Genomic DNA, 14,677 nt, shown 5'->3' with positions numbered 1-14,677 from the left:
CTGAGGAGCTGGTGCACACTCTCATACTCACTCGAACACACACAATTGTGCACACCAGCCCACACCCATACATGCATGCATACACATATCCAAAATGCAGGGTGCCCTGTTTTTCTTTTTTGTTGTTGTTGTTGTTTCTTTTTTGAGACAGAGTCTTGCCCTGTCACCCAGGCTGGAGTACAGTGGTGAGATCTTAGCTCACTGCAACCTCTGCTTCCTGGGTTCAAGTGATTCTTATGCCTCGGCCTCTCAAGTAGCTGAGATTACAGGCACATACCACCACATCGGCTAATTTTTGTATTTTCTGTAGAGACAGGGTTTCACCATGTTGACCAGGCTGGTCTTGAACTCCCGACCTCAAGTGATCTGCCCACCTTGGCTTCCCAAAGTGCTGGGATTACAGGCATGAACCACTGTGCCTGGCCGAGCTCTGTGTTTTTAAGACAACACGTGAGTCCTACTCCTTAGCAGCGTGGCCACTCCCCTAATCCCATGTCTGATGAAACAGATTGGCTGATAGACTGAATGGTCTAGTTAGTAGGATCACAATCATAAAGCCAGTTGAAGGGAAAGAAATAGTCTTCTTTTCCAGGAAACTGTTTTGAGGCCCAGAAAGTTTTTCTGATTCTCAGTTAGGTTGCTGGACAACCACACACTAAGCCTTGTTTTCTTACTTTTTAACATTTTTCCTAGAATATGATCATTGTTAGATCTGCCAATCACTTACTAAAAAAAAATAAAAATTAGAGGACTACAATTTGCTCTTATCTTATTATGAAGACACTGTTAATATTCACCATAAAAACAAATCAGGGCTGGGCGTGGCGGCTCATGCCTGTAATCTCAGCACTTTGGGAGGCCTAGGCGAGTGGATCACCTGAGGTCAGAAGTTCAAGACCAGCCTGGCCAACATGGTGAAACCCCGTCTCTACTAAAAATGCAAAGATTAGCTGGGTGTGGTGGTGGGCACCTGTAATCCCAGCTACTCGGGAGGCCGAGGCAGGAGAATTGCTTGAACCCAGGAGGTGGAGGTTGCAGCGAGCCAAGATCGCAGCATTGCACTCCAGCCTGGGTGACAAGAGCGAAACTCCATCTCAAAAAACAAAACAAGACAAAAACCCCCAAACAAACAAAAAAACGAAGCATCTCCAATTCAGTCACTTCAAATTTGTTTAAAAGAATTTTCGTGAACAAGGTTTTGACGCATCCATTATTTTCAAGATCTTGATAAGCTTTAGAAGACTAAAGATCCTCTTTTAAATTATATGGATGAGAGGATTTTTGGGGCAATCCTCTATACCCCACAGAAATCATTTATTTCCCCCAAGGGGAGATTGAGGGCTTTACCTGAAAACTGATGAGCAATTGGGTTGGAGGAATTGACTGAATGAGAGGACACAAAATTCAAAATATTAACCTCCCCCCAGATACATATTTATGTGTATACATAAGAGTGTGCAGCTCATAGAATTTCGTGTATACACAAAAATGGGCACAACTCATCGAAGGAGGTGGATTGTAAATGCACTGAATATTTATAGAAGGCAACACATGAGGGGTGAGTGAATTGGCCCAATCTTTTTGCTTACATATATATTTAATAATAATGTTAATTACAATGTCACAACAGCATTTTATATTAGCATATTGTTTTGTACCTTTGAAAGCCTGATAGAAATGATCTTATTTGCTCAGTACAATAGCCAGCTCTGAGAAAGAACTGTGGCAGGTAATTAATATCCCTACTTGATGGATGAGGAAACGGGGCCCAGAATCTTTGACTCTCCTGAAGTTGCATGGCCAGAACCTTGGTCTCTGGGATTCTTTGCCAATTCACTTACTGTCTTGCTATTGCCTGGCACTCAGTAGGTGCTTCATGACTATTTAAGCATCTGTAGAATATTGAATACATAGTCTTGAGATTGATCCTAGGAATTCTGCCCATCAGAATCCCTACTGGGCTCCCAGAGCTTCCTGGAGAATTTTGGTCTCCAGCATGGAGAAGCCACTACAGGCAGGCTCTAAAATGGCCTCAGTGGTCTCCAACTTCCGATAATCACACCCTTGTGTAACCCCCTCCCTTTGAGTATAGGTGAGATCCGTGAATTGCTTCTAACCAACAGAACATGGCACAGATGGTGAGATGTCGTTTTCTTGCTTATGTTATAAAATTATAATTTCTGTATTACTAGAAGACTCTCTTTCTCTCTCTCTCTCTCTCCCCACCCCACTCCCCTGCCCCCACACTAGCTTTAAAAAAGTAAGCTGCCATACTGGGGAGAAACCGAGGTTGGCCTCCAGCCAGTTAGGAACTGAGGCCCTCAGTCCAGTAACCTCCGAGAACTGCCAACGACCATATGAACTTGGCAGTGAACCCTTCCCCAGTAGAGCTTTCAGATGAGACCCCAGCCCTGGGTGACACCCTAACTGCAACCTTATGAGAGACTATGAAGTGGAGGACCCAGTTGAGCTGTGTCTGATTTCCTGACCTGCAGAAACTCATACAGTAAATGTGTGCTGTTATAGCCACTGCATTTATGGCCATTTGTTACAACACAATAGATAACTATCCAGGCACCCCAAAGCCCCTGCTGCACAGCTGGTACATTCTTTGGCCTCCTCATCTTTTGTGTAAGCACCCAGCAGGGAGGGCACTGGCTGGGCTGAGTTCTGCCCTGTGCCCTCTCTCTCCTCCCTGACTCCATGATAGCTAAGGCAATTCCACCTCTTGTTTCTTTTCCTCTCCATAGGAGAGGGGCAAGCTGGGAAGACCACCTTTTGTGATCAAGAGTTAGCATTTTAACCTTTTTACTCCTAGATTCACTGTCCACCTCCAGGCCCAGACGAATTAAAAAAATTTTTTTTCTTTGTCCAAAACCACTGAAGCTTTGCTGCAACAAGCAGAGAGCTGAATAGGCTCTGAGAAGATGCAGAGCTGTTTTACAGGCAGAAGCAGCAAGTCCGAGAGAAGAATGATAAAAAAGCGGTCTTCCCAAACAAGTACTTAATGCACTTGCCCTGATGGAGGGGCCTTTGTGTTCTGCTAGTCTTCAAGCTAAATGATCTTAGTCAAGGCATACTGAGCCCAGAGTTCCTGGATCATTTATTGTCTCCCACTTATGTAACCTTTCGCTGAAACAAATGAGAAAAAACAACATGTTTTCTCAGGCCAGCCAGGAGAGAGAAAGGCAATGGTTCCTGTCTGCTGCTTAGAAGGGCAACAGTATCGACTTTATGTTGAAGCATTTTGTCAGCAGCTTTGCCATAATTCCAACCCCCATCTAGCATTAGACTGGAGGTTCATGAGGCGTCGTTGAGTCTGTCAGAGCTGGGTGAGTCTGTGCTATTTCTTAAGGAAGGCCTGAGTTTGGGAACTTCTGAAGTAATAGTGTTGATGGCTTTCTATCTCACAGGACACATTTTGAAAATGATGATTAGTTCAGAATAATTTGCAATGCACCATCTAGGGCAGGGTCAAGTGAGGGCATCTGTCCTGGTTCTAGATGTGATCAGAATCAGAAGTCTCTCTTGTGCTGGGATAATAGTGGCTTCATACTGGGCTTATGCAGACGAAGCTTTGGGTGATCATTTTTCGAGAGAACGCTTTGGCTCGTTCATAGCCTCAGAGCCCCAGGCCCCTGCATAGGGTGTGGCACACAGTAGGCACCCAGTACATGCTTGTTAAATTGAACTATATGAGTTGTTATTCCCTAGGCTTGGGTTCAGGGAAAGCAATGATGTTGTCTGCATTGGGCGCTGAGTTGAATCTCCTGAGTGGAAAGAAAATAGCTGATTTGGATGCATCAAGAGCTTCTCCCTTATGCCAGTCAGCAATTGGGCAGTATTTAGTATTGTTCGTAACAGGCATGTGCTTAGAGTTGGAAAGACTTTGGAGTGAGCCAGCTTGACTTTGAATCCTGGCTCTGCATTTGATTAGTAGGTCAAGTCACATAATCTTTCTGATCCTCTGTTTCCTCAATTGTAAAATGGGAAGAAAATGACAGCTCAGGTAGCTCCTTATGTGTCAGGCACCTCTCTAAGCCCTGGATACATATTAACATATGTGATCCTTGCATCAAACCTAAGTGATATAAGCATTGATAATCTAAGCACCATTTTTTGATGCAAGGAAACAAAGGCACAGACAGCAGAAGGGAGGTGCTTAGAGTGAGTGGCGTAGCTGGGGTTTGGACACCGGTAGTCTGTGCTCTTAAAAAAGATGCTATATTGCTTCCTCATAGTGATGTCTCCCTCAGGGAGTCTGTGAGAATCAAATGAAAGGGACACTGAATGAGCTTAGTGACTGTCACCCCGTGGACAGACGGAAGGAGGTGGCTGACAAACGGCAGAACACACGCTGGGAAGCTCTATTGCTGATGGGCGCTTGGCCTTCAGCCCAGCCTCCAGTTCCACCCTGTCACCGTCACCAGGTCCCTGGAGAAGTGCTTTCTCACCATCAAGCTAACCCTGGTGTTCACTGATGTCCACCTCTTGGGGATGCTGACTGGCTCTCCAGCATGAAAGCCTCTTCCACTGGAAGAGACTCATTAGCATTGGTAATGGGATCATGAATCACAAATTAGTTCTTTGCCACCTCTCTTCCTGGAGCAGAGCCGTGCTTGCTCCGGGGAAGGGAGACACACCCAAATGAATAGTGACATTCTAATTGGGAGGGCGCCGAACGTGCTGTGATGACTGGGGTCCCAAGAGCCTTGTTAAGGCTAGTACTTCTTGCATCATCACTAGTGTGCTTGCTATAAATAGGTGATAATCTAAAATTAGCGAGATAATCTAAAATAAGCCAGAACACAGAGCATGAGGTTAATCAGCAGGGCAGCTGAGCAGGGAAATGACCAGTGTCTGAAGGGGCTCCAAGGGTTCTAACTACGGTCCCATGCCTGCCACCCCTTAATGAACGGTCCCCCCCTAGCTGAATGGGTGCTAACAGAAGTGCCTTCCAAGTGCACCAGTGAAGGCTGGGGTGCACGGAGGAATGCCAATTAGCTGCAATTATCAGCTTTCTTACATGTGCGTGGGAACACTGCCTGCCTAGGGCACCGTCTTGAATGTTAGTGAAGATGCAGATGTGCTCTGTTTAAATGAAAACTGACGTAAGAAGCCAGATCCCTCTGGAAGACCTATTCAATAATGAAAGAGAGATCCCTCTCGAAGACCTATTCAATAATGGGATTCCTAAAAGATTTCTTTATCACAACTTTGACCTTCTAAATGTTATCTGGCCTAGAAATTTTCACTTTCTGTATGATTTTTAAGAAACATGATCATTTGCCTTTTACACAGGTTGTCTAACTTAGTGCAAGTTAGTTCACCTCTCTGGACCTCATCTGTTAAAGGCGGATACTATGATAGCACCAAGAGCTCAGCACAGTCCTGGCACACAGCAGTGCTTGGTGAGTTGCAGTTATGATTGCTGCGTGAAGAGGGAACATGACGCAAAGCCTTTGCTTTGGGCCAGGCTCCTTGTCTGTAGGTCAGGATGCATTCCTGGGTTCCTAAACTTTTTTGCTAACCAAACTTTCCTTGAGGGATGGTTAAAGATGTGGATTTTGACTTCCTGCTCCCAGACATTCAGATTCCACAGGTTGACAGGGGCCCAAGAATCTGCATTTTTAACAAGCAGCACTTGCAGACACCAGGGGACCCAGAAGCTGATGATTTGAGGACACACTTGGAGAAACCTGGGGCTGAATCTAGTTCCTTGGCTGGCCAGCTCACTGCTGCACTTGTGAGTCCTGGATTGTGTCCGTAACTGGGGATTTCTGGGGAAAGCTGTTAATGATGCCATTAATGCAAGAGTCTGAGTTCCCTCCAGAGGGAACTTCCTGCTTCCTGCTCTGACTTGTGTCTGGACTTGTCACATCTTGGACCTCCCACCTTCAAGGCTGGGATGCAATGATGAGCTGTGACTAAAGAGAGGGACTTGGCTTCCTCCCTGTCCCCAGCATGGGATTATCTGCAAGGCTAGCAAGGAAGAGGCCAGGATTTTTTGGAACTGGATTAGAATACATTATTAATTCAGGAACGGAGTGACTCCGAAGGGAAAAGGCCCCCTCTATTGGGGTGTGCTACTAAAGTAGGCTTGGCCGGACCTGCTGGGCCTGAGTGCAGCAGGCTCTGAGGGGAACAAAGACCCCCATCGAGTGGAAAGACAGGGTCTGAGGGAGGATGCAGGCCTGCGGAGCCTGCCTTCCAATGATGCCGTCATCCCCAGAAGGACATACTTGGAACATAATGGCTCTAGCTACAAATTCTATTAACTCTAATAGTTGTTCTGTGGTGAATGGATAATGCATTTAGCAGAAATAGACCCAATCAATTTATATGAAACACATAAAACTTTCTCATTGGAATTGGCATCTGTTCTTGAATCAGGAGCGTGTGTGGAAGTGGACAGCCTGTCACCCTCACTTCTGGGCACATTAGCAGTGCCATGGGTTAATTGGAGATATGGGCCAAATAAAGCCATGGCTCCCTGATGGTATCGCCCTTCAACCCTTGGAATCTTGGAGCTGGGAACGGGAAGGGACTTGGACACTGTCTACTTCTAACCTTGATTTTTTAAAAAATTGCAGTCTCTCTGCCCCTGTCTGTGTTCACATTAACCCCCCTCATCTGCTGACTTGCCCCGATGGGAGGCCCTGCAGAGGCAGAATGGCCCCAGGCCCACGGCTTGCTAGTTCAACCAGCCAGGGCCCAGCGGGGGTGTTCTCTCTTTTAGTCCAGCGCTCTTCCCATGACTCTATATAGTTTTAATTGCTTTTATCCCCCCTTTGGCGAGAGATGTATACTCAGAAAATGGCAGATCAACCTGTCACCAAATAGCTAGAGGCAAGGCTGTGGTTTTGATGCCAAGGCTCCACAGTTAGGGTTGTGGAGTTGGGCCCAAAGTTTGGGCGGGTTCTCCTGTCAGCTGAGCTGATTCCCTTAGACTCGCCCTACACAGACAGCCTCTGAGCTCCAAGGAGAAGGATGGAGGGGTAGGGAGGTTGAGGAAGGGTCCTTGGGCCCTGGGGGGCTGCTTGTCCCCATCTGGGCTTTTTAGGGAAAGAGTGTGGTAGAGCCTGCCCGTTCCTCCTCACTGCTAACATTCATTACTGCCAGAGAGAGACAGTCACAGGGAGGGGAAAGAGAAAGAGAGAGAGAGAGAGAAGGAGGGAGCGGGGTGAGGGAGAGAGAGAGAGAGAGAGAAGAATCTGGCTCTGCAGCCCCGTGATCACATTACCCCAATCATTTGGTTAGTGTAATTGTATGTGCAAAGCTGACAAATGTAATTTCCCTGGACTTAATACTTGCCCCATTTTCTCTTTCAGCATCTTCATCTGATTAGCTAAAGTGACTCAGAGTCTTCCGAGAATGCCGCATGAAGCACCTGGACAGGATTTTCCCAGCCTGGAAACTTGAGTGGCTCAGCTCTGCTCCATGGGCCTGGAGGTGAAGAACCTCCCAGATCCAGGGAGTCAGGCTGAGTCCCTCATCAGAAAGGAGGGCTGCTGTGGGGAGTGAGGAATGTTTAGGGAAGCTTAGAAGTGTTGTCAGTAACTGTTTCAAAAGACCCCAAAGGGCCTTTGCATTTCTAGTTCTCTAACGCCTGCCTGGAGGAGAGTTGAAATGCCACCAGCCATCTTGTTCCAGCCCAGCAGAAACTGACAGCTTTGAACTTTGGAAAGAAAAATCTTATTATCTTGTCTCCTCGATTGTTTTTCAGAAGGTTGGGGGCTGATTTGTTTACTGTTCATGCAGGGCCTCTTGGCTGGAACTCTTCCCTGCTCTTTTCCATTTTTAGTATTTATCTCCGATTGGAGACTTTGATACCTAGAAGTAGCTTAGTTGGGTGAAAAAATGTGGACTCCAGGTTGACTTCCTGGCCCCACTCCCTTCCAGCCTTGGGGCCCTTAAATTCTTCCATACCATTTTCCTCATCCCTACAATGTTTTTAAAAACAGCAACTGGCCCGGGGCCCGTGTGAGGACAAGCTGTTGTGTGAAATAACCTAGGCTATGGGACCATGCTCAGTGATCTTTCCTTTCCTTTCCTTCCCCTTCCGGCCTATCTGTCTGTTCTTTTTCAGGGGGCCTCCCAGGTAGAAGCTGTGAGCTTGGGCTTTGCAAACATGCCCTGCTACCTCATAGGCCACTGTCCTCCCGTGGCCCAGAAGCTCCAGAACGGCGAGTACTGGCTCAGCCTGTCCCTGTTGTAACCATGCACCATGCTGGGCACGTGTCTGCTGGGTGATTATTACTGAGTGGGTGTGGCCTTCGCCTCTGCTTCCATGAGTCTGCCTGAACCCGTAGGTACTACCTCGGTATTGCTCTGAGACTGGGGTTGAGAATAAGGGGTCAGGTTTCTCAGTGGGGAGACTTGTGTTCCAGCTGCTATCTCCTCCAGCCTTTAATTTTATTTAGAGGTGGTGGGGGAGTCATCACCATGTGTGAGCCATTGGTGATTTCATTAGTCTGAGTGGCCATTGGGCAGGCCCTTATCCATTAACCTTTTAGGGACAGTGGGAGTTATGTGGCAATAAACTCAGGAGTTGAGCAGGGTGGATGGCTGTTTCCTAAATGCTGGCTGCAGGGGGCTGGCTGCTGACACCTGAGATCCAAGCTCAGTCATCCAGCCACCCACTAGTCAATAGATGTTTCTGGAGTCTCTGCTGTGTAATCAGTGCTGTTGATTAGGCTGGGCAGGAGGCTATGGCTATGTTTACTTAGCACACTAAAAGAGGAAGTCTGGCTTCTTCCCTCAATTTATAAATTTATACATTTCCTGAATTTATCACAGGGAGGTGGTAGTTGACCAAGAGCCAAGGAGTGAGTGGAGGTGAATCACTGGGGCTGGGGGGTAGGGCACTGAATGGAGAAGTTAGAAGGCTGCCTCCATCAGGTGAGATGTTGGCATGAACTGGGAGGCGAGGGGGAAATTGGAGAGAGCTGCAGTTTTGTGGGACGGGCTCCCCTCTGTAGGAATATGCAAAAGTCTTTTGTGGTTCTAGTTAAAGGGGAAGGGAGGGATGATGGGAAAAGTAACTAACCCTTTCTCCTGGGTCTGGCAGCTGGATTAGATCAGGCAGGAATCAGGAAGGGGTGACAGTTAGCCCTGGGGCAGCTTTTCATGGGACAGAAAGGAAAGGACTCCTTCAAAGACAAAGCCATGCTAACGTCTAGTTCACATGTTGAGAGCTGATGTGGCAAAGGTATGAACCTCATTTTTTGTACTTTGTGCCAAAAAAGGATTTCACATTATAAGTTGAAATTAGAGATTTATCATTGATCTGTTATTATTTTGATAAAGACTTACCTTTTATAGGAAAAAGAGTGTGGGTAGACTGTGTGTTGTACACTTGTTTCTCCAGGCTATACACAGCAGAAGAAACCTCACAGGCCCAGGCACCAGTGCCTGCCTGAGAAAATCCCTTGGCTGGCTGGCATGGGGCTGGGGCAGCCTTAGTCAGCTTCTGCGGGGCTAGGCTCACAGCCTCTGGTCTAATAGAAGAGTGGCGGAGAAGTCACACCTGTGGTTTATAACCAGAGGCTGAAGAGTTCTGCTGAAGTGGCAAGGGGCCATGAGAAGTCTTGGCTTGGGGTATGCCGAATAGAACAGCTTTGGAGAGGATCGAGCTCTGGGGGAACTGTGTTGAAAGGAAGCTTTGCGGGCTTTACCCATGATGGGGTAGCCCACCTTTGTGCAACAGATAACCTTGGCCAGGCCCAGCCCTCTTTATAAGGAGGAGAAATCTGACAGTAAGGTTTGCTTTGTTCAGTAAGGCGGCAGTGAATTCAAAGCAGAGTTGGGGAAAAAAATGCCACCTTGTTTCTCTCCTTTGGGTGGGGCCTAGGTATTCCCTAGGCATAGGGGAAGCTGCTCCTTTGTACAACTTCCAGAGGTTTCCTTTGCTCAGGCAATATGAGAACCAGACAGCTTCCTCTTGGACCCCATAGTCAGAGTGTAGGTGATGCTCCTTCTAAAGACTGACTGTTTCATTCTTTCAGCACAGCTTCCCACCCTAAAGACAGCACCAATCTTTCTTCTGCCTTTTGCAACAAGAAGTTACTGTGCTCACATTTGTGAGCTGAGCCCTTACCTGTAGGGTCAAAGATGGGGGTCTGTCTTGGTGAAGTTTCCCCGGGTTTCAGCTCCTTGTTTGGGTTTCTCTCAAACAGGTTTCTTGATTTGGGTGCTGTATTCTGCAGGATCTTGTCCTCTCCACTAACTGGAATACAGAAGAGCCCATGGGCTGAGTTAGGTGAGGGTCGATTTCAGGGTGAGAGATGATTTCACACTGAGGGAGGTGGGAAAGACAGTCAGGCTTAGGCTGAGGAGGGGACAGTGAGGCCATGGGCCATCGGGGTTGGGGGACAGAGTCCTGGGGTCAGAGTGAACTCACTGGTGAGGTAGCAGTCCAGGCTGATGGAGATATTGTCAAAAGCCACGATAGCTCTGGATCCTTGTCCCCACCATGCGACCATCTGCAGCCAGAACCTGTACACATCAAGAGGAATGTGTGTGAGGAGCAAACTGGGGTCCTTGTCTTAGGATTCAGCATCCAGCAGGTGTGTGCTGATCACCTGGCTCAGAATGTGAGTCTGAAAAAGGATTACTAATCCCAGAGCAGTGGCGAGAGAAGAGCAGTCAGCTCCCCCTACTTCTGCAATGCAGAGCACTTACCCTTCCGAACTCTCGCACCATAATGTTAATAGCTGACACACTGGTCCTTAAATCCAGCCTGGAGTTTGGGGCCTGGGACCAGGATTCCCTGATAATCTGAGGAGAAATCTTTTACTTTCTGGGTGTGCAGGATGCTTGGAAATGGGAAGAAATCTGACAGTAACTGCTTTGTTCAGTAAATGGGGAGTGATTTCAAGGCACTGAGTTGGGGAAAAAAATACCAGCTCGGGTCTCCTGTTTGGGTGAACTAAACAGGAGAAATAGGTAGGTCTGACATTCAGCCAGTGGGGCTGAAGTCATGATTAAAATATTAAAATGCTTCTGTACCAGCCAATGAAGAACCACATTTCCACGAGTGCCCCTTGCTTATTACTTCAGGCAACTGGCTCCTTCCCTGGTGCCCCTGCCCGCTGAATTTCCCAATTAACCAGCACCCATAGGGTTTATCCATCGGTTAGCCCAGCAGGGGTCTCAAGCATCCTGGGTTTCATCCAGCATCACTGGAGGTTGCCTGCCAGGTGGTTAAATATTAAGCGACTTGACTATTACCCCTGGAAGTGTTTATAACCAACGCAGAGGGGTCATAAAAGTGTTAACAATAAACCCATTAAGATATTGTTTCTTTCCCCCACCCTTTCATATCCTTGGAGGGCCAGGTTCTCAGACTGTGGCCAGGGAAGGCCTTACAGTGACCTAAACAGGAAAGTACCTTTGGTTTGTTTGTTTCCTGAGAAGTCATTCCCTGGAAGGCTAGCAGAGTCAGCCAGCCCTTTCCTGCTCTAAGTGAAGGTTTCCTGAGAACCTTAAAATCCTTTCCCACCCTCCAGAACGTCAATCCAGAATGACCTGCAGAACAGGGTGCGGTCTCTGGCTTGGGTAGGAAAACACCAAGAGAAGGAAGTCATACCCATCCACTGGTGACACTGGGCACACTCCATACAGTACAGCCATATGATGGGATGCCAGTCTACGGTCAAGAACGGACCTGGAGACGTGCTATAAAATGGATGGACCTCAAAGACGTAATGCTAAGTTAAAGAAGCCAGACAGTAGGTGAAAGACCTCCTATTGAATGATTCCGTTGATAGAAAACGTCTAGAAAAGGTAAACCTATGGGGCCAGAAAGCAGATTAGTGGTTGCCTGGGGCTGGGAGTGGGCACAGGATTGACCGCAGACTAGCACATAGGCTTTTTTGGGGTGATGAAAATGCTCAGAAACGGGATTGTGGTGCTCTCTCCACAGCTCTATAACTGTTGGAAGTCACTGACTTGTACACTTAAAGTGGGTGCATTTTATGATATATAAATTACAGTTTGATAAAGCTGTTAGAAAAAAAGAAGAGAGAGGAAGAGAGAGGGAACCCAGGCTACAGGGCATTGGCCACATAGGGCGTCAAGAGCAGAAAACCGGAGCAGGGCAGCACTGGCAACATGGAGAGAACAGGGCCTGCAGGGTACAACAAGGACAAGAAATGGGATGTCAACAGTGGGAGGAAAGACGCAGAGGAAGAGATATGGAGAGAAACGGCATTTGCTCATATGGATTTGCAGTGAGGCAGCAAAGCTTTAGCCAGTGGGTAAACTACAGCAGGGGTTGGAAGCTCCTGTTGTGCCTGTGTGCAGATGATCTCTGATCAACATGTAGAAGATGCTGGCTTGGTTATTCCTGGCCAGAGAACAATTACTGTTTCCGTGGAGCAAAGCCTTGAATCCCAAAACTTTTATCTGAATAACTGTGATCGATTATGCTTAACTGAACTACCCCATATATTTGTCTGTGCTTTCAACCATCTTGTGGGATCTGGTCATCCAGAAACAATCCTTTCTGTCTGAAAGTCACAATTATAGGACCCAAATCTGGTTTGATTCTAAAGAAGAAATGCCCAAATCTCTTGTAGCCATGGCCAACACCACTGGGGTTGGCCCTTCAGGCCATATTCCCCATGAAGAAGTCTCCATGCTACCCTCAGTCAGGATAGTGTGTGCTGGTGGTTGGGTGTGGAAGGAGAAGTGCCTGACGGAGAACCTTCAAATCCTGTTCTGGGCGGCTTGGGCATGCCAGATGAGTGTGCAAGAGGGGATGGACAGCACAAGGACCCTCGGCCCCTGCCACCCCGGCACTGGGGTGTATGCCTCTGAGAGGCATCTCTCATTCCAACCTTGATACACACCGATTTTTGTTTCCTGTATAGCTATTACATATAGGTCTATGGGCATTCTAAGAGAAATCAGACATGAACGCCGCATTCAAGTTACTTATTGTCCAGTGTGAAGATGAAGTGTGTGTACCTCGGTGTGGAATAAAGTAGAAGGAGGTCAATGCTTCATGGAGGTGCAGATACAGCACTGTGCGAGCTCAGAGGAAGGGGGAATTACACCAGGGTGGGGAGATCAGTAGGGCTTCACAGAGAAGGCAGTATTTAAGTTGGTTTTGAATGCAGGGAAGGGCTTGAGGATGTGTGTGTGGGAGTGCAGTGCAGGGAGGAGAAGATGTCTGGAGCAGAGGAACTGGTGTGAGGCCATGTGGGCAGGGATAGGACCTGTCCTGCTGGGGAGCAAGGAGTGAGGAAGGAGGTAAAGATGGTGTGGACCTCTGAACAGAGATCAGGCAAGGAGGTTCTGCCATTATTTCAGGGAAAATGGAGAGCCACTGAAGGTTTCTAACAGGACAGTGGCAAGATCAAAGACCTCTTAGAGGATAATTGTGATGGGATTAGTAAGCAGGATGGGGACTAGGAGAAGAGGCGGGGGAAGGGGAGACAGCGTGAGAGGCATTTCTGCCAGCATCTCACAGCCTTCATCATGTTTCTCTATGAATCTTGGCAAGGTTATAGCCACGATTTCCGTGGGGTCCCCCCGTGGGAAACAGTCCATAGATGAGTTTCTGGCTTGAGCCTCTGTAACCCCGGACAAAGCCCAGGCCTGGGATCTCAACTGGAAAACCAGGGCCCTAATACTGCTGTCTTGTTAAAGCAGGTGCAACCCTTAGGAAAATGCTGCTTCCAGGTAGCAAGAAAACAGGCACTTAGAGTGAAAGAGAGGGTGAATAGAAGGACTCAGTTTCCCTGTGGGAGCATCAGGAAGGCACAGCTGCCTGGCTCGCCTGCACATCAGGGGGTGAGTCCCCCCACAGGGCACATTTCTCCACCAGGTCATCTCTAACCTGTCATTCACAGGACCAGGGGCCAAGCCAGGCCCTGATTTCAATGCTGAGCTATATGAGCGGTGTACCTTCCAGGAGGCCAGAGGGGCTTGAGCGAGTAAATGACATGTGTGTGCCTGGGGAGGGGGGACAGAATCGCGACTGTCCTCTAAATGGGTGCTCCCTGGGAAGCTGCATGTCTCCCCACCCCTATCTCTGCCTTCCTTCCTTATTACTAAGAGATTAGATCTGCGAAGTCTCTCACAGCCACTGGGCCTCTTAGCATGGATGGGATGATGCCGGCTGAGGCTGGAATGGTTTCTAAATAGAAGAGTTTCTAAAGTGCTCTGTGCGGCGACAGCAGTGGCAGCTGCTGCTTAAAAGAGTTTGATTGACACTGGGAATTGCACATATTTTGAGTCAGGAACACGCACAACCATCAGGAAGATTCAATCAGATGGCAATATGGAACAAGGCAGTGCTGCCTCTGTCCACCGGGGGCCACCCACACATGGGTGCCTCTGTCCACCCATGGGCCAACCCTCCCCCATGGCTCCAGCCCCCAGAGGCTGCAGGGAAGGGACAGTGGGACAAAGCTGGGACAAAGGTGAGCCGCTGAAGGATGGGTGGAGGGTGGGGCAGAAGCAAAGGCCGTCTAGGAATGGGGTCTGTGGGTGGTAGGTGATGGGCAGTCAGGGGGTAGAGCAACACCAATCTAGGAGGCTCTTTTCTGTGGATGTGCTGGCCCAGAGACAGAGTGGGCATCAGGACCACCCAGATTCAGGTTTCCCTACTTTGGAAGGTGCCTGGTTGTGTGTCTTTACCTGATAGGTGAAGAAGAGGTTGCTTCTG

The 14,677-nt window shown here is 48.1% G+C and overlaps 1 protein-coding gene across 1 annotated transcript in view; it reads right to left on the bottom strand.

The window, feature by feature from the left end:
- ALK (ALK receptor tyrosine kinase) overlaps window positions 1-14,677 on the bottom strand; it is a 525,427-nt gene that overhangs the window by 76,281 nt on the left and 434,469 nt on the right. Inside the window, exons 10-11 of the mRNA XM_030799790.1 lie at window positions 10,403-10,497; window positions 10,100-10,228 (exon numbers count right to left, since the gene is read on the bottom strand). Of these exons, the coding sequence (XP_030655650.1) occupies window positions 10,100-10,228; window positions 10,403-10,497 (224 nt within the window). The remainder of the gene's footprint in view (window positions 1-10,099; window positions 10,229-10,402; window positions 10,498-14,677) is intronic.

This window comes from Nomascus leucogenys, chromosome 19, assembly GCF_006542625.1.
Source record: "Nomascus leucogenys isolate Asia chromosome 19, Asia_NLE_v1, whole genome shotgun sequence".
In the NCBI taxonomy this organism is placed as follows: Eukaryota; Metazoa; Chordata; class Mammalia; order Primates; family Hylobatidae; genus Nomascus; species Nomascus leucogenys.
Note: the sequence above shows the minus strand (reverse complement) of the source record. Positions and strands in the feature narration are given on the sequence as shown.